Source organism: Branchiostoma floridae, chromosome 6 (assembly GCF_000003815.2).
Source record: "Branchiostoma floridae strain S238N-H82 chromosome 6, Bfl_VNyyK, whole genome shotgun sequence".
In the NCBI taxonomy this organism is placed as follows: domain Eukaryota; kingdom Metazoa; phylum Chordata; class Leptocardii; order Amphioxiformes; family Branchiostomatidae; genus Branchiostoma; species Branchiostoma floridae.
In genome coordinates, this window is record NC_049984.1 from 20,683,508 (window position 1) to 20,703,554 (window position 20,047).

A 20,047-nucleotide genomic window follows, 5' to 3' on the forward strand; every position below is an offset into this window, starting at 1 on the left:
ACAACACTTCGCATAAAATCACATAATTTTGTATAATGTTTCCTTTATTCAATGTCTCCTTCATAAAGAGTCCAAGTTGAACCGACATTTTGCTGATGTAGTACAGAAAAAAAAGTGATTCCCTCGTGGATAATTTACTATTTAGCGCAGCGTAACGCGGCCGGCCACGCGGCAGTGTTGGCGGCCGGACTGAAAATCGTCTGGCCGCGACCGCATTCGACAGGTGACCGCTATAGACTATTTCTTCATGCTTACTGCTAGTAGGTCAACGGGAAAAATCCAAGGGACCGACGAAAACTGACCGCATGGCCAGTTACGTGGCCCCTATACTCAGGTGACCCTATGGCAGGTTCCACTGCGAATTTCAACTTACCCTTTATTAAAAAATTGAGAAAACATCATGATTCGAACAAGATATCTATAGTTCTTCAGCTCATCATTTATAGAACTAACTGATGTGGTTCTTAGGCATAAATGAATAAAAAGACCTACCTGCTTATCATCTCCTTTTCTTTGGACAGAAGTAGCATGGTCACAGTTAAATACATGTCAATTTGGTAATTTTCCGGGGGGTATGTTTATTCCGGGGGGTACGTTTATTAGATATTGACGATTTGTCCGGGGGGTATGTTTATTCCGGAGGGTATGTTTATTAGGGACATGAGAGTAGGTGTGTTCAGACATTATTTAGGTGGTAATAGCCTCTTTGTTTTACTCGGGTTCACAACCCCAATAAGGAGGTGAAGTCTGCCATATGTGATTGTTTCACTTTAGCATTCTACGTATATGTCACAGTAGAGATCACGATCCAGTAGAATCGCCGATTCTCCTAGGAGAGATCGCGATCGGAGCTGGTCCTAGGGTCCTACATGTACAATACTGTTATTCCTACATTGATGATACAGTTGTATATTCAACACCACTTGTAGCAAAGTTGTCTCTTATCTATGTTTATTAATGAGTCACCTTTTTCTTGTAGTTCTGAAAGGCGAATCAAAGATGCTCAGATGCGTGCCACTATCAATCAGAAGCTAGTGGAGACAGGAGAGCGGGAGAGGTAAGGTTTCTGTTCTCATTAGTACTGTAGAACCACTTTGACTGGATTTTTGGTGACGCCTCAGGGGGTAGCCTAATAGTATAATGTGCGTCCGTTTGACAAGAATTCCCAAAATTCCGCAGGCATGTCAGGAATTTTTCCTCGCCTGCGTAGTTGCAGCATCCCTGTAGAGGGGAATAACTCAGGAATGCCATATGGGTTGGCAGATCTTCATGATATTTGGAATGTAGATCGCTTCAGAGATGCCTTACATAATTAGATGCTAATCTTGCAAATTGGGCTAATTTGCATAATCAATGTCATGTTAGAATACTAAAAAAAACCATATGTAACTCAAAAAGAGAAAAACATCAGGCTTTTACTGTTAAGTATATATCCGATTGGCAAAAATTCCTGCAATTCCACAGCAATTCATCCACACATGCGCAATTGCACCATCCTTTTCGAAGGGAATAACTTGGGAAGGGGTTGACAGATCATCGTGATTTTTATAATTATGTAGATAACTTCGGAGATACCTTCCATATGTAAGGGCTATTGATACAAACCAGGGGCTAATTTGCATGATTAGGATCAAATCAGTGCAGCCTTTAAAGTTTAATATCAAGGACAAACATACGTTGTTTTTTCTTATTTCATTCTTAGATATTCTCCATGAAGGAGATATTCAATTTATTAGTAACTTCTTTGGTTTGTTGTTTTTTTCTTTCATTCTTTGGTTAGGCCACGTTGATTTGATTATATGGATGACATCCGCGCTCGCACCAATTTTCGGCCATTTCCAAAAAAAAAAAAGTTTTCGACCACACAATAAATTGTGCAAAGCAGCTATAAAATGAGCACAAATATTCCGTAGATTGAAAAAAAAGTATCAGAAAACAGATACCTAATGCCACAGAATGCCAAAATGAATCTAAAGTCAAAGAATAAGATGTGAAAGGACAGACAGAAAAAAAATCTATTGTTGGTTGGGGGAGGTACCAGTACAGAAAATTCAGGTCCAGAGGATCATTTCCAGGTCCGGACATGAACCTGGACCTGATTGTCTGTGGAAACTTGAGAACTGGCAATACTCAAAACAATGGTAATTGGTCAATTTTGCTACAAAGGAATCTGTTTGGTGTATTATTGGACTCCCACTGCATTTTAAAACCCTATCTCCATGTAATAAAGGCTAACTGTCTCTGTACCTTTGACTGTAGAAACTTGGTGCAATTGACTATAAACTCTACTTGACTTCGCTCTTGTTGTCTTCTTGGCCCCCCGGTTAGACCCCAAATCGCTGCCGACATAGTTTGTAATTGGCGAAACCTGTTCCTCTGGTTTTTTTTTCAGGTCTGTTTTTTTTCGGATTGGTCCAAGAAGAAAAAAATGTTTTGCACCCATATGATGTACTGGTCACTACACCTAACTGTTGGTATACCATACTATGTGTGTTTAATCCTATGTTCAACCTTCCTGGCCACTTTGATTTCATACTGAAGGCAACTTTTTTTTTTTGCCAAACTTTTTTTTTATTCGCTCGCTCGCATCAGTTTTGGAGTTCCCGGAGGATGTCATCCATATAATCAAATCAACATGGCCTTACTCTTATGTCCCAAATAATCATACCCCCCAGTGTAAACTGCATGTGTCCATCAGTCCAAGGGAAAGAATATAAGCAGGAACATTCTTTTTATTTATTTATAGTAAATATTGTATAGATAATGAACAGAATAGCCATAGATATCTTGTTTGAATTATAATCTTTTCTCCATTTTGTAATAGTAATAAAAGTTATATAAAAAATACATTTCCAGCATCCCTAATGTTGAAAAATTGGGCATAGGTTCCCCACTATGACCCCTAACTGGGGACCAATGGTGCTTTCAAATTCAACATGTGAAAATGTACATCGTCATGGTACATGCATTTTCTACTAGGAACCTGAAGCAAGTGATCAATGAAAATTGTTGTATATTATTTACAATTACTGACATGTAATTAAGGGTTAATGACCCGCCCCAAGGTGTATATGGTGTCATTACGTCTGGTTCTTTGCTATAACCACAAAAAAAAACCATTGCTCCTCAAATTAAACAAGAAACTTTGGTCATGTTGGTATCAATTTAAAGGTGCGGAACTGGGCTATCGCAATGTGGGGTTAACTAATGGAATCAAGGTGAACTGCAAAAAAGACAAACACAAATAAAAGGACAAAAAAATGTTTCAAAGGCTACAGAGTTCACTGTCATTTTGGAATGCACAAAATATCTACAAAAATATTGGGCAAAACCTGTAGATGTGAAAAAGTATCAACATTGTGTAGTTCTGAGGTCTTCTTGCCAATTAATTATCAGAAACACGCTAATTGCTTTTTAAGTATCCATTGTTCTAAACAACTGATACTCTCGGAGGGGAGTCCCAACCTTGGGTGTGAAGAAGAGATCTCTTTAAGTTCCCCATTGCTCCTGAAGGAGTTCTCTTATTCTGGGAACAGATCTCTTTCAGGTCTCTACAAGGCTTGTCCTTTGTACTGAGTGCTCTCCTGTCCGATCGAGCACTCAAAGAGATTTATCGCTCTACTAGTGCAAGGGGTCGAATCAGTTACAAATGTATCTGCAAAAGCCGTATCTACTAGAATAACGCATTCTAGGGTGAACTGTGGTTCAACTCTTTTCTCCATTCCTGACTCATCATTGCTGACATCTGACATCTGATTTTATGACTTACAAGTTACAACCTGGCACGGATAACGACTATGAGTGTGGATATGATTTTGATTTGATAATGAATTTGTCATAAGGTATGTACATGATTGTATTGTGTGTTCAGTGTTCTCACCAGGCCTTTTCAGCATAGCGGGCCGATACGCTGTGGGCTGGAAAAATGACGCTGTAAAAAGCCCGCTACGCTGTATTTTCACCCAGCGTAGCGGCAAAAAAATGGGGGAAAACTGGAAAAATACCGTAGTAAAAATGCGAAAGCACGTGCCAAGCACGCGCCTCCGCTGTTTCAGGAAGTTTCAGCTCGAAGGGAGGTGTTTTACAGCACCCCGCGTACCGCTATCTCGCAGCCCCCACCCAGGACCGCCCCTTGCGCGGCGTGCGTTCTGTACTGTAAACAGAGAACCGGCACAAAACTTGTAAAAAGTTTCGGTTCAAGTCCGGTTAAAATCGGAACGGCAAGAAACGCTTCTTGGACTTGCACAAAAATAGCACTTGTATACATTCCCTTTTATGTTGCAGTATACTTGTAAATCATCTAAAACCTTCCAAAGATCGAGAAATTTGCGTTGAGAAATGACGAAAACATCGTGCGTGCATGCAGGCAGCTAGCGGTAATGGCGGCGAAAACATCGTAAAATCTCGCAAAAAATTCTCGCGAGATCTGATGCGTCTCTGTGACGTCAGGGGAAGCTAGCGATCTCATTGGTTTAGGATAAACGGGTTTACGGAAAAGCCTGGGCCCAGGAGCTGGGCTGGCTAGCCTGAAAGACTACCTTTTCTGGGCCCCAAGGCTATGCATGGGGTTTGGCCTGCAGCTGAAGTTTTTTTAATAAAAAACTGGGTCAATGACAATCCGAGCTGTGGGTGGGATGGGCTGGGGAAAGGTAACAGTTGATGATATTGCTGGGCTTGCAATGAATAAGTTATTAACTCAACCAAGACTGGAAGAAAACAATCATAAACTAAATTCCAAGTTTACAACAGAAAATGCTGGAAATGTTAAGACTGAAGGGGAGGGGTACTAGGGGAAATAAAGAATACTAGGATGGGTTAGGGTTAGATAGCGCACAACATCAAATTCAAAACAGATGTCATGCATGTATGAGTGTGTGTGTCACTGTGTGTGTTTGCACATGAAATTTCTTTGTAGAAAAACTGGGTCAGTGGTAATCCAAGACAACAGTTGGTCCTCTAGGATAGGGGCTGTTTGCTAAAACATCAAATTTGAAACAGATGTCTCAAACATCAAGTGTCAGTGAGCATGGATGTAGGAATGGATGTATGTTATGTGTTTATATGTGTCAATTGTATGTGAGGGGGGGGGGGTATAATATGACGTGTAACGTTAGTGTTGTTTGTGCTATTCGTTTCTCTCATGCGGGACAATTACTGATAGCCACTATAAGTATTGTAGGAATGACTGCCAGTATAGTCAAAGGAAAAGTAAATGGACCAATAACCCTTGGAGTAGTTGATGTTGATTGTTGACAGTAGTTGATGTTGATTGTTCATTGCTGTAAACCATTGAAGACCAATCCCCCATAGATATGACGAAACTATTGCCTTCTGTCCAATGCACCCTGCATGCACTGGAATTGTCGGTTACCCAGTTTTAGGTTTTAAAAAATCTACTATGGGTCAAACCCCATCAATAGCCTTGGGGCCCAAAAAGGGTCGCCTGGCTAGCCTGCAGGCTAGCCTGCTGGGCCCAGGCTTTTCCGTAAACCCTAGGATAAACAACAGCAACGACCGCCATTTTTAGAGCAAATTTTACCGTATTTTACCCCGAAAATTTCTGCCGTTTTGGAGATTTTGCGGGCCCAAAACTCATATCAAAAGGAAGCAAAGGTATTCTTGTTGTTTTTACGTCCAACACCTCTTATGTGAACGCATTATTCGTCCGCCGATCGCAAACTTGAAAGTCGGCCGGGGATTCCCCGTGCCGAGCACATGTTTCTGCGTGTTTTGTTCTGTTTAGGATGAAAAAAATACGATGGAAACAGAGACTGTCAAAGTTGTTTATCTAGAAAAAGTTGGTGGCAAACCGGACAATATTTATGAGTACTGTTGAGCTGAGTAAAATTTGTTGTTTATGAGTTTTTAGTTGTCTTTGATGCTTTGACTCAAAGTATCGTTACGTCAAACTGCTACAATTATCGTAGATATGCCCCTAAAAACTGATACAATAAGCCTTCTGAATAGCCTAAAATGCAAGAGCTTCCGGGGGCTTCGCCCCCCTGGGACCCCCCACCCCCAATCCTGGTGAGAACACTGGTGTTAACTTTGTGTGTATGTGTACCCAGGGCTTCCCTATGCCACTGAGGGATTCACCCTGGTTAAAGAATACAGAAGTGAATAAATGTTAAATAAATATATAGACTCTGCAGAAGTTGGTGCTTTCCAATCTAGGTCCTTTCTCTGTTGTGAGATGATAGCAAAGTGAATAATTGACAGTGCATGTCCTTTCTCTGTGAACAGGCTGAAGGAGGTGCTCAGGACTAAACTGATCGAATGTGGCTGGAGGGATCAGCTCAAGGCACACTGCAAAGGTAGACGTCTTACACTACACCAATTTGATTTGTTAGTTATAGATTTTTTCAAAAGAATGAGAATGAGAAAGAAACAAAGAAAGAAAGAAATGAAGCAACAGTGTGAATAAAAAGGAAAAAGTCTGGGGTAATGATTAGGGCTTATATACCAAAAACGTACATGTAACAAGAAGGAAAACGAGTCTTCAGCTTGAAAAAGGCCTAGCAAACATTACCACTACTGGCACTAGGGGTCTGGTTCAGGTACAGGGTATCAGGTCCAGGTCCGGACCTAAGCCTGGACTTTATTGTTTGAGAATGAGTGATCCTAAAAACGATAGTCTTGATTTCTCTACAAATGAATCTGCTTGGTAGAGTATCCAACTCCCACTGGCTTTTTAAAATACTTATATATCCTCCATGTAAACCAGGGATCTAGCCAGCTTGAAAGTTTTATCCGTCTAGGTTCCGGTTCGGAATTTGTTGTAACCTGGGGGCTAAGTATTCCGTGAAAGTAAGACGCAAATTATAGGTTTCCCCCCTTAGTTTTGGCCCCCAATTTTTCAGCTAGGTCTGTCAAAATCTTTTTTATTTCCCCAAAAGCCTGTTCTTCATAGCGTTTTTCAGTGGCACAGATTTGGTCATCCGGCGAGCACTTCCTGGTATTAGTAGCACGATAGCAGTAACATGGTTTGATTACCCAAAGTTGTGGGTGTTTAAAAGTTGTGCCATCGGAGCTTGCAGTAAATGTATCCTGTAACTTTCCTTCCCTTTTACTCAGTGCACAGTAGAAATGTTGAACTTTATTTCCATATTAGTCATTATCCCAGGAAAAATCTAGCAGCCTGTAAAAAAGCCCCAAAATTAGCAGTTTGGGGTGAAATTTCATTTTTTTAATGTTTATTTTTTACCAAAATAACATTTCTTCAGAAAATGCTAACTGAGTCCAGCATAAGGCAGCCTTTTCTATCAGAAACATTGCATTATCCGAAAAACAATGTTTAGAGAAGCGCTAGCGCTTTTCCGAGAGACAGTCACATCGGCCCCGAATCATTAAAAAAAAACTCTAAACCGAGACCTCAACAAATTCCCATTGACGGAAAAATTCTGCCCAAAAATTTTTTCTGGTCATAGCTTACAAATTTCCGTCATTGACTACAACTATATCTACCTCGTGCAATCGGTATTGCCCTGCGGTACCAGCATTTAAAAAAGTACCCACTGACGATAGAATAATGGCGCTGTTATTGTAAGTTTAGAGTTTATGATGTTTCTTTTGCATTTTACCCAATGATTTTGCTCAAATTCCAACAACATAAATGGATTACTCTCTGTAGGGGATCTCTATGTCTTATTCTTATTTCTATCTATTCAAATTCTTTGAAGAGAGCCAAATTACAAGCTTGTCAGTCTGACATATCCAAATTCAAAACAGTTGACTTTGATAATAAGCTGTGTCGATTGTGTTTGATGTTTGTTTGTTTGTTTGTTTGTTTGCATATTTAGATGTTGTAAAGCAGAAGGGTCTGGAACACATCACAGTGGACGAGCTGGTGGCTGAAATCACTCCTAAGGGAAGAGGTCAGTAGAACCCAGGCCTACAAGCCAAGATATGCAAGTTATTCGCCAGAAAGTACATGGTTTGCCCCATTCTATGGTTGCAATTGATGGTGGTTTTGTTTGTTTGTTTGTTTGTTTGGCTAGCTGGCTGGCTTGTTAGTTCATTACCTCAGTGAAATGGAGGTTTTGTAGTCAATTGCTCAAGCTTGTCCCAGGGGTCAGTCCACATTATAACTCAAGAATGCCTGGGTTAAATGTCTTGATATTTGGTATGTGGTTAGGTATTGATGAGCGAAACGTCCGGTTTGGATATCTTTTGTTCTGGACATGCCATGGTCATGATTTCTAAGTGAAAACTCTTGGGAGGGGAAGTTAGGTTAATGCCCCCTGGTGGCTTTTCTGGAACTGCAGGCACCAATTCTATCTGAGACAGATCAGGAGCTCATACACTTACTATCCGGTTTATCCTCTTAAGTTCCCTGTTTCATGAGGGTTAGCCATCCTTGCACATGTCACATGGTTTTGTATAATTGATAGGAAATCTTATGTCTCCATGTGTTTCAAAAAGAGAGAAGAACATGTTAGATGCAGCCATTAACGATTGTAACACATAGTGTCTTAGTTCCCTCTCCATTTAGCCTAGTTTAAAATCACTGTATAGCTTAGCCTAGTCTAAAACCATTGTATTAGTTAAGTTTCTTTTTTCTCTGCATCCATAAGACCACATGAGGTCCTTCTGTGCATTTAGCCCTCGGGCATGAATATGCAATAAAGATTATTATTATTATTATTATAAATCCCCTGTGACATGTGACATGTAGTGATTTACATGTAACTGAAAGAAGAGAGGAACATAACTAGATATTAGTCATGTAAATGGTGATCTCATTTGCATAAGTAATTGAAACTTGTTCAGGAAAGCATGTGCAGTTTCTGTCAGATATGTGTCAAGTTAACTTTCTGAAACAATACACATTGTTTGTCTTAAAAATTTCTTTGCATAATTGTAGATGATTTTACTGTAGATTTTCTCATGATTGACTGTTACCCCCACGAAATCATTCAAACTTGTCATGTTTTTCAGCTCTTGTCCCTGACAGTGTGAAGAAGGAATTGCTACAGAGGATTCGCCACTTCCTGGCCCAACAGTCCAATATCTGATGTGCCTTGTCCAGACAGTTGGATACAAGTATATCTTGCACAACAATGGGACCACTTTTTGTAATTAGCTAACCTTGGTATCTGGAAGTTTCCATGTTGTCAGTAGTAGAGTCCATGTAGTTTGAGTTGTGCCTGTGACACTGTGAATTCCAGTCTGAAGATTTTCTGTTGTTGTAATGATTTCTCAACTCCTGGCCAGCTCAGATGGCTACCCTCATTTATTTCATACTGTGTGATAATTATATACCAAACACTGCTGTATTGTGTGGATGGAGTGAGTGCATTGTGCAGTATAGCTTTGTACTGAACACTTCTGTCACCTGCAAGTCTTTAGTTAACATGTATATTTCAGCTTTTCTTTTGCTCACACGTAGCACTCAATGTTATGGATGATATCCAGTGCTGTTCACCATTGGGAGATTCTGACCACAGGAGATAATGTAGGAGCATGTAGGAATGGAGGTAGGATTGGTGGTAGAAGGATGATGATGATTTGGTTTATTGATTTCATCATTCAAACTCACAGTCTAGCAGTTAACTAGATATATTTAACTGAATTGCACTGTTAAATTTGTTGAAATTGTTTTATTTGTAAGAGTAAGAAACATGCAGTTAACAGCTTCTAGAATGTGTGTGAATTACAAATGTTTTATTGTAAAATCATCCAGAGTTAAGAACATATCCTTTTTCTTTGAGAATAAAGGTATCATATATACACATCTTGTTGTTAGTTGTTCTTGCTATTAAAAGAATTAATGCTATCTTTTCTATCAGAAATGGCATAATGCAATTTTGTGACATTTGCAACAAGCTTGCTGTTCAACTTAAATGCTGTTCAGCTTCCTGTGCATGCTTGAGTTCTTTGTATTTTCTTTGTACAATGAATATTAATTTCAGGTATTACATGGGGGGGGGCAGGATGTCATCATCGTATCATCAAATTTTATCCAGTTGCTTGTATCATCGTCGTAATAAAATTTTATCCACTTGCTTGAGTAGCTGTTTGTTGTTGAGATTTTGTTATAGTGTATATTTGCATGGGGCTGGGGAAGTACGTGTTACGTTGGTACATGTATAATACTTAATAGATTGTTATATGATGCAAAACTCAGCTGTTGCATTCAGATTGTCACATATATAGCATCAAAGAGTATTGCCCAAAATGGATTTAAAAGGAACATCCCTGCATTAAAACCAAAAACTACAGTAACTATAGGCCAGTTCTGACATCCTTGGACATGCAGCAAAAAACTTACGGCATGCTGAATTCAAAGGCAATATAAGGGTAAGTCTGAGTCATATTCTTAATTTTGATGTTCATGTATAATCTCCTGCTTGGTACCAATTAAAACTAGATTTCGGGGACCCCATACCTCCATGAAATATGTAGAACTTTTGTAAATTTTTGCAAATATTTTGCTCCTCATTTGCATATTTGGTATCTGCTTATGTTCCACCTAATCTATTGAAGTCCAGTTATTGAAAAAGATGAAATTATACAATGTCCTCATTAATTATGCAAATCAAGTCGTCATTTGCATAAATGTACATCATTATGAACACCGCTGCCTAAGCTACCTGCATGCCTAAAATGATGGCAATCCGTCGTTCCTTTCTGCAGTTATCTGCTTTGGAATGTCTTGACAAAAGCGCCCCTGCAGTTCCAAAATTAAATGTTAGGCGTCTGAAGCTTGCCCCACTTTGTCATGACGCTGAAAGCTATCAACCATGCAAGTATCCAAATCATATCATGTCCGGGACAAGAGATACATTGAAAAAAACTTTTTCCTGTGCTAGGGGGGGCAATATTATGACAGACACACAGACAAACGCTAGGTAAACTATAACCTACATGAGTTATGACATTTCATGGAGGTAAAAAGTTACTGGTGTTACCAATGTACATCCACAAGAAATTGTTCACCTGTACCATGTAAGCAGTGTTTTCTACACCGAGGCGTTACTACATGACACCTTATCGTTCAAATGGCGGATGGCTTTGTTATGGCATCAGAGAAGCACTATACCTTTGGGCGTCATGTTTCACAGTTGCCCATTAAAGACGCCGCGGTGCCGTTTACATGCTGGCTATTGGTGCAATTGTAGCAGCCGGCGACATCTGGTGGGCCTTTTGTTGGGCTAATTTTAACCTCCTTGGTTATACTGCTGTAATCATCAACACTCAAGCTTTAAAGTTTGATTCTCCTTTTTTTAGGTCATTTCATCCTCATGTTAGACTACTTTCAGATCTTGGTTCCAGAATGGCCGCTACGGATATGTTAGTATTGAACCCGACTTGTGAAGACAGGCAGAGTTCGACAGTTCAGTGTCCAGCAATCGTCAGTCCTCGCGCCAAGGGCAAGGGACGACGGGGGAAAAAGTCACCTGGTAACCGCTCTAGCTGCTCGAACACCGAAGGAAACGTGCCTAATCACATGCGACTAAGGGCCAGACGACACACGGAGGGTTCGGACATATTGAAGCTCCCTCTTCTGTCAGGTGTTGTGCGGGTTCCAAGACGAAGAGTCGGGCTTCTTGACGCGATTAGACCTGCCAATGTAGAGACAGAGAAAAGTAGGTTCATGCGGGCCAACTACAACTACAACCCCCTTTTCTTCTACAACTACCCGGCGGCACCAACTGTACTGGAAAAGTTCAGTAAGCCATCCGACACATACCTAGATCAAGTAAGTGTGGAATTATAGTCCGAAGTATCTACCTTGCCTTAGTATTGTATCGTTGGTAACACCAGCTCGTAAAGGTCAATCTCGCACCCAAGTAACCCAATCAACCTACAACAAGAGACAGACGGACTATCAACACACGTCTGTGCTGCACTACAAGCGCTACTGTCAAACGAGGTAAAAATTCAATGATGCTTTATTCTACGTAATCATGCGGAACGGGCTCCCTGGAGATATTCGAAGGCATGTGTAAATACAAACGAATGCAATAATACACGTTTACTTAATAATAAAGTTTACTTTAAATTCAATTAATGCCGTACCAAATTAAAAGACTGGCTCACCGCCGCAACCCGAGATCGCGTGGCGTAATCGTCAGCACCTTGTCCTCAGGCCCAAGAGGTCCTGAGTTGTAACCCGCCATGTCTCCGATCTTGTGCTTTGGCAAAGGCACTTAACAGGACTTTCCTCACTTCACCGTCGCTCGGACGGATAGGACGTTAGATGGAGGTCCCGTTAAATGGACGTTAAATGGAGGTTCGAGCCACACTGCGGTTCATACTAGTCAAAAGTCAAATACGATGTGTACTTGGGGGAAATACATATTATTTCATCACCAGAAGGTGTGAGTGGATCAAACTTTTACGGTAGGGAATTTCGCGAGCAGCCTTCGTAACAACTACTTCGCCTATTTGGGCCAGTTGATAGGGCAGTTAGTTCTCACTCTTACTTCCGAAAATAGTTTCATCAGGCTGGTAGAATATAACGTTAGAATATAGGGGAACTCTTGTACATAACCAGGTGAAGTAAGTTCAACCTGGTTGTGTACAAGAATTCTCCTATAGTCCTCACTCTTTAGTAAGCAATTGAGCTAGTCTCAATGTTAATGCTTCTGACCCAGGGAGAAGAGATGCCTGTCACAATGTAACCCGTAACCTTGGAGTGGCCTTCGGGTCACACCTTAAGTGACCGTCTGTCTTGTTACGTGGTGACCATGAAGGGCCGATGATCTTGGTAACCTGTGACCAAAAGTACATAGAAATATTGGTCGACAAATGATACGCCATGCATCTGCGAAAGAAGGTTATGAGAAACATTAGGATTTTGTACGTATTCGAAGAGTTCACTACAAATGACAGATAAATCAGTTTAGCTGTTAGACTAGGGTAGACGCGTTTTCTTGTGTAAATCCACGGTGTTGACTCCGATTCGATTCCAGGTGAGTTATGCAATGATCAGGTCCGGGTCATATGAAAATCAGTGAAAACTAGAGTTCGGCGACCTCATACCTCCATGAAATATTTAGAGCTTTTGTAAATTTCATGCAATTGGCTAACACATTAACATAATGTATGCATGGTGTTGTTCATCATTGACTAACATACACATGTCACAATTATAAAAGTCCCATTATTAATCATAAAGCAGTTTTGCAATTTTGACATAAATTATGCAAATAAGTTCTTCATTGCCATATTCGGTTTCTGCTTATATTCCACCCATCATAATTAACAAGTGTTACATTTATTGCAAACAATGGAATTATACAATGTCCTCATTAATCATGCAATTTAAGTCCTCAATTGCATAACATGCATATTATTATGAACATCTTTGCCCAAGCTACCTGCATGCCTAAGTTGATGCCAATCCGTCAATCCTTTCTGCAGTTATCCTCTTTGGAATGTCTTGACAACAATGCCCCTGCAGTTCCTAAATCAACTGTTGTGGGGCTGAAACCTGCCCCACTTTGTCATGACACTGCAAGCTATCTACCAGCCAAATGTCAAGACAAATGTCAATGAAAAAAACTGCTATGATAGAATATTCTCATTAATTTTGCAAATGTACTTCTATTTTGCATAATTAGTATGTCATTTTGTACAACATTGTCTAAAATCATGAAAATCCATTGTTCCCTTCTTGAGTTATCGTCTTCAGAAGTTTTGACAAAAATGCCCCTGTTGTCCCAAAACTAGACGCTAGGGGGCCCAAACGTATGTCACTAATTCCTGAGCACAAGAGCTATCACCCTAAAATCATGACCATAGCTTGTTCAAAACACGAGATAGCAAATCCGGAAGTTGTGCTGCAGTACCAAGAGAAGCCGCTAGGGGGCCCAAAATCTAAACATTTCTAGCTTTCATCAGACCCTACCAACACACCAAGTATGAAATCAATTCACCCAGTCGTTCTTGAGTTATCTTGTTTACACACAGACACACAGACAAACGCAGGGTAAACTAGAGTTCGGCGACCTCATACCACCATGAATATTAATGTCAAGACCGTAGCATATCTAGAACAAGAGATACATTGAAAAAACTGCTATGATAGAATGTTCTCATTAATTATGCAAATGTACTCTATCTTGCATAATTAGTATCTTATCTTGTACAACATTGTCTAAGGTTTCTACATACCAAAAATGATGAAAATCCGCTGTTCCCTTCTTGAGTTATCCTCTTCAGAAGTTTTTGACAAAAATGCCCCTGCTATCCCAAAACTAGACGCTAGGGGGCCAAAACTTATGTCGCTTCTTCCTGCGTACAAGAGCTATCTAACACTCAAGTATCGTGACCATAGCATGTTCAGAACACCTAGATAGCAAAACCGGAAGTTGCGCTGCAGTAGGGGAGTTGCTAGGCCTAGGGGGCCCAAAATCTAATCATTTCCAGCTTTCATCACACACTACCAACACACCAAGTATGAAACCAATCCACCCAACTGTTCTTGAGTTATTTTGTTTACACACAGACACACACACAAACGCAGGGTAAAATATAACCTCCATGACATTTCATGGAGGTAAATATAACCTCCATGACATTTCATGGAGGTAATTAATTTATACAATAAGTCTTCGGCATTGGTTAAAGTGCCTAAGTGATGACTAACATAATGAAATACTACTTATGGAAAGCAACAGCTAACTTGTATAATTAATGAGGTAAGTTTATAAATCCACTGCGTTCCATGACGATTTCATTTGCATGATTAATGAGAAAATATTATGATTCCATGGTGGTAAATAGTGGGAAATTCATACTAGTACTTACAACATTATGAAACTTAGTGAAGGTGAACGTTATTAGACATAAATCATACAAATTAGTTTGGTATTTACATAATTAATCAGGAAACATTACAATGGCCTTCTCTGCTCCGACTGTCATACAAAGACTTTCAAACCTTTGACTTGTGCCTATTGGGTAGAGAGGATGATCTACCGACACAAATTACGCAAATCAGGGCCTTATTTGCATAATCAAATGAAAAAAATCATAAATACTTCCCTTTCGTGGAACTCTGGTTGGATCTGCAGCGAGTATAGCAGATGAACATCGTTTAGTTAGATAGATAAATAGATAGATAGATCCTGTCTCATCACTTGTACCTTCTCGACCAGGCAATCACCATCATGGAGAATGCTCTGAAGAGGTTTGGAACGTACGAAAACTTCGAGGCGAGAACTGGCGGCAAGCGGCTGACACGAGGGGAGATCATGACTATCGTTAAACGATGCTTCAAAAGGGAGAAATTACAGAGCGGCGAGGTTCGTACATATTTCCATCCCCATATATTGTTTTTACAATCCTCGCTTCAGCCCAGTTTACCTGTCAGCAGTGGAACAGAGCATGCAGGTCGAAGAAGACCACCATAGCACCTGCAGAACTACCAGTACTCCCCAGAGACCCTCGAGGACGGGGAAAGAGCTATCATTATTATTGATTGATTGATTGATTGATTGATTGATTGATTGATTGATTGATTGAAGAAGACCATCTTAGCGATTGAAGACCACATTAGCGATTGAAGACCTTGACTGCATTTTTAGACCATTTTTTTGCCACACCGGGCTAAGTACATGTCACAACAAGACTTGTCAGTTAACAGATAGAAAATGGAATTATCTATAATTTCAACTTCTCCTCGCTTTTCTGTTGTAGTGGATATAAAAGAACAAATATGTTTTATGATCGATGGTTTGTCTAGTTGCATTTGGAATATCAATTTTTCTACAGCACTTGGGTGTATAAAATAAGAAAATAGGTTTTGTTTAGCCTTATATAGTTCATTTCTCTCTACGGTATACAATCTACACTCTACTACAAAATGACATTCATCCTCTATTCTATTTTTAGAAATTACAATATTTGCATAGTCTTTGTTCCTTTGAAACTTATTGAGTCAGAAACTGGTCTAGAGGTCCCGGGTCTTCTCACTGCGATGAAAAACAGACTGTTCTGGAGATCAGACTTTACTTGCTGCACCTCAAAATAGAGGATGAATAATGATGATGATGATGATGTTCCAGAGGGGTGCGGGTATGTCTTCCTGTTTCAATATGCACTTTGTGGCAGCTGATCCTTAGTCCTGTGATAGCATATCATTATTATAATAATGATGATGTCAAGTTTGAAAATGCTTAAAGCATTTTTGGTTTGTAGGTAGGTCGTTTTGAGGTGAGCACATTAAGGTACTTATTGGTCTAAGTGGAACAAAATTTGCAGATGTATGAGGAAATTGCGTATTTGGTGGGAAAATCCATCTCCTTAACGGTGAATTACAGGAATTCCATACAATGTAACCTTATTAAGATATACAGACTAATAGATACACATTACTCCAATGAATCCACTTGCTGTACCCCTGCAATGTTGAAACTGGTCTTCATTGGTTGACTAGTTTCCCCCAATGTACGAGGGGCATTCAATAAGTTATGCCCCTGACTCACTTCCAGTTGTTTGATCTTAATGAAATTTTGCATTTGTAATGATTTATATCTCTATGAATTATGTTGCAAAAAACAGCTCTGAACTAATTGAGGTTTCTGATGTACTGGTGTTTGAACAGAGTCAGGTGTGAAATGGAACAGGTGTAAAATGGAGCCAGTTGAGTGTCGCGCAGTGATCCGGTTTTTGTATTTGAAAGGACGCAAACCAAAGAAGACTTTTGATGAAATGAAAGAAACTTATGGTGATGATACCCCATCATATGACCTTGTAAAGCGCTGGCATCGTGAATTTAAACATGGCCGTAAGTCTGTGGAAACAGCTCCCAAACCTGGTCGTCCCCCTTCTGCCATTGATGAGGCATCTGTTGGAGGACCAACCTGGGGTCTTCTATAAAAACGGTGTCCAGAGTTGCATCAAACGATGGAAGAAATGCATAACTTTGGGTGGTTCTTATATAGAAAACGACTAATAACTGTGCCAAGTTTCATTAATCTCCTGCTATGGGAAATGGGTCAGGGGCATTACTTATTGAACGCCCCTCGTAAGTGTCATTGCACACGTAAGTAGATGACATCAGATTTGGTGCATTTGCGAACGGGTAGATATCTAGAGTAGGGCTTGCTATATACTAAGTAATATAGCCTAATGAGCCCGCGTTGTATGCTAATGAGTCCTCCCGAAGTCGGGACGCATCTACACGCGCGCGGAAGTTGTCGGGGACCCCTGCTAAGCTATCGGGGACCCCTGCTAAGCTATCGGGGACCCCGCTCAGCTCGGGCGAATACTCCGGACCTTTCGCGAGAAATTTTGCCGATAACTTTAGGCACGATCTAGACACGGTTTTTCCCGATATCGGCGAGCCAACAACCTCTCGCCGACATCTTTTTTTTCAGCGTCTAGATGGAACTGCAATATCGCCATAAAGATATCGGGAAAATTTCTCCCGAAAGGTCCGGACCATTCGTACGATAGCTTAGCAGGGGTCCCCGATAGCTTAGCAGGGGTCTCCGACAGCTTCCGCGCGCGTGTAGATGTGTCCCGACTTCGGGAAGGCTCATTAGCATACAACGCGGGCTCATTAGGCTATATAGCTGTTTATGACTGCAAGCGCCACGGGTGTCCCGCGGCCAACGTTCCAGATCCCTCCCGACACATCCACAGATATCGGTAAAAACTGTGTATAGATTGGGCCTTAATGGCGATATTGCAGTTCCATCTAGACGCTGAAAAAAAGCTGTTGGCGAGAGGTTGTCGGCTCGCCGATATCGGGAAAAACTGTGTCTAGTATTGTTTATAAAATGCCTGTGGCTATCGGTTGTTGGGGTGACACAAGATCATGGATGGGAATCAGGCTTCAGCATTGCTTTGACAGGTTGACTACAGCAGCCTCACCTTTCCTTCCAGGACAGTAGGTTTGGAATGGATCGCCTGCCACCACAGGAGATGATGCAGAGGGCACGGCTCTGAACACGTTCCACACTAGCTGTTCTTCGTTACAACCGACCAACAGAAAATGTCCATACTTTTAGTAACTAATTTGCATGATTAATGTAGCCGTTATATGCTTCCTTTATTACTGAGAGGGAACATCCTGCGTTTCCTCGAGAATATTGCCTTTCTTGTTGTCTCTTTTCTGTAACATGACAGAAACTGTGTCATAGATATCTAGATATGGAATATTGAATGTATCATTGTGAACAACAATGTCCCAAAACTCCTGACCTCCACCTCCCCTTGAACTCTTGAGAAACGTTCACGGTCGAAGGGACGTAAATTTGAAGGTTAGGTGAAGGAGGTTAAAAAGACCCCTTGGTTAGATGCAGTTGATAAAAAATATGCATACGGACACTTTCGTCCACACTTACGTCACAATGAAACATGACAAACCTACAGTAGAACGTGATGTGATGAAATGATGAATGTTTTAAATCCTCGTCAATATGGTGGATTCGAAGAATTGTTTCATACCACGCCGCTTTCCTTTGTGTGCACAATGATTTCAGGCTATGCTACATTGAATATGTTTGTTAAATAAAAAAGGAAATTAGGTCGAACTTGAAGCATAATGTTTGAAACAAGCTGTAATGACTAACTAACGATTTTCCATAGCTGAATGTTATGCGACTCCGCTATGGCTCACCAAGCGACCAGACCATCCCTACAATTCCCGATAAGTGTGATGTTAAGCTCCATGTCATTTCATACTTTGCGACACGATGGGGCTGAACAGAGACGACCTACTTGTTGCTTGCAGGTGATAATAAACCTGTCAGATGACCTGTTGTCGCGGGCCTCCATGACGCAAAGCCGGGGCCGGCCCACGCTCAACATCAATGTCAACACCTCACGCCAGTTCTGGTTGGAGGGCGTAGCAAGACACGAGATAGGTACGAACAGGGCCGTCATGACCTGCCGACATCGTTTGCAAGGTTACATATATTATAGATCAAACCATTAAACTACCAACGGAGAAATGGCAAAACAGCATTTGTGAGAGCATTCTAAAACACTCGCATTCATTTTATAGGGTATTTTATATACATAGAGAGAGAGATAGAGAGACAGAGAGCGAGAGAGAGAGCGAAAGAGAACGAGAGAGAGAAAGAGAAAGAGAGACACTTGGAGAAATTGGGAGAGAGAGTAAGGAAGAAGAAGAATAAGGCTTTCATGGGAAAAACGATTTGATTGTATATGTAATGTTACTATGAGGCAGTTACCATCAAGAAGACATGAAAACTGCAAGCGAGACATACTAGTATTTGCTGGTGACTACATCATATTTGAAACAACTTAAGTTTGGAATATGAACTTTGGCTGATCATATTTCCGTTGTTTCTGCATCAATTTTAATGTGTTGTATATCAATAGAAAGCGTGTGTAATTTCCTTTTATATGGTATCAAACTCCTCATTATTTTAAATTCGTGAAAAGAGCACCAGGGTTACTTACGTCAGTGGGTCACGAAAAAAATGTGCCCAAATTTCAATTTTTGTGTTCAACTCTGTATCATCCTGCTTGTATGGTTGTGGGTGTCAAGGATTCAATCTATCCTTTTTTTCACGTAATCTTTGGTAAACAGAACATCCAAGTTTATCTTGAACATTTGAGGAGAGTATATGTGTATTTTGGGTGTTGGATGACCGATTCGAAGTGTGGATGCGGCAAGGAGAATGCCACGCCGACTGTCGCACGGATAGAGCGTAACAGCGCGTAGCGCTTGTTGTGGTGTATGTATGGCTGCCACAGGAAAAACAAGTTTCGCTATCATCCCAGACAAGACAACCCCAATGCTGTGAGATACAGGGACACCATTCTCCATTCAGTCGCAATGTCTTACCCCTTCAATATTGGGTCGAATGACATTCTGTAAGATTACACCGCCCGTCCACGCACACAGTCTGCATTGATCCTTGCTCTGTGTGACGGGCGTTGTAGTCTAGCACATGCAGAATTGCATTTGGTCTCCCACACACACTGACGAGGTATCACATTGCGACTGCATGCAGAATGGTGTCCCTGTATCTCACAGCATTTAGGTTGTCTTGTCTGGGATGAGAGAGACCCTCGTTTTTCCTGTGGACACCATACATACACCACACCATGACACTGC

The 20,047-nt window shown here is 40.8% G+C and overlaps 2 protein-coding genes across 2 annotated transcripts in view; both read left to right on the top strand.

Annotated features, from left to right (window-relative positions):
* Positions 1–10,012, top strand: part of LOC118417649 (transcription and mRNA export factor ENY2) — a 14,939-nt gene extending 4,927 nt beyond the window's left edge. Inside the window, exons 2-5 of the mRNA XM_035823278.1 lie at positions 980–1,057; positions 6,244–6,314; positions 7,800–7,874; positions 8,938–10,012. Coding sequence (XP_035679171.1) covers positions 980–1,057; positions 6,244–6,314; positions 7,800–7,874; positions 8,938–9,014 — 301 coding nt within the window. The 3' untranslated portion in view covers positions 9,015–10,012. The remainder of the gene's footprint in view (positions 1–979; positions 1,058–6,243; positions 6,315–7,799; positions 7,875–8,937) is intronic.
* A 659-nt stretch (positions 10,013–10,671) lies between these two features.
* The window catches only part of LOC118418590 (uncharacterized protein KIAA0895-like), a 12,477-nt gene continuing 3,101 nt past the window's right edge, over positions 10,672–20,047 (top strand). Inside the window, exons 1-3 of the mRNA XM_035824584.1 lie at positions 10,672–11,701; positions 15,108–15,254; positions 18,692–18,824. Coding sequence (XP_035680477.1) covers positions 11,096–11,701; positions 15,108–15,254; positions 18,692–18,824 — 886 coding nt within the window. The 5' untranslated portion in view covers positions 10,672–11,095. The remainder of the gene's footprint in view (positions 11,702–15,107; positions 15,255–18,691; positions 18,825–20,047) is intronic.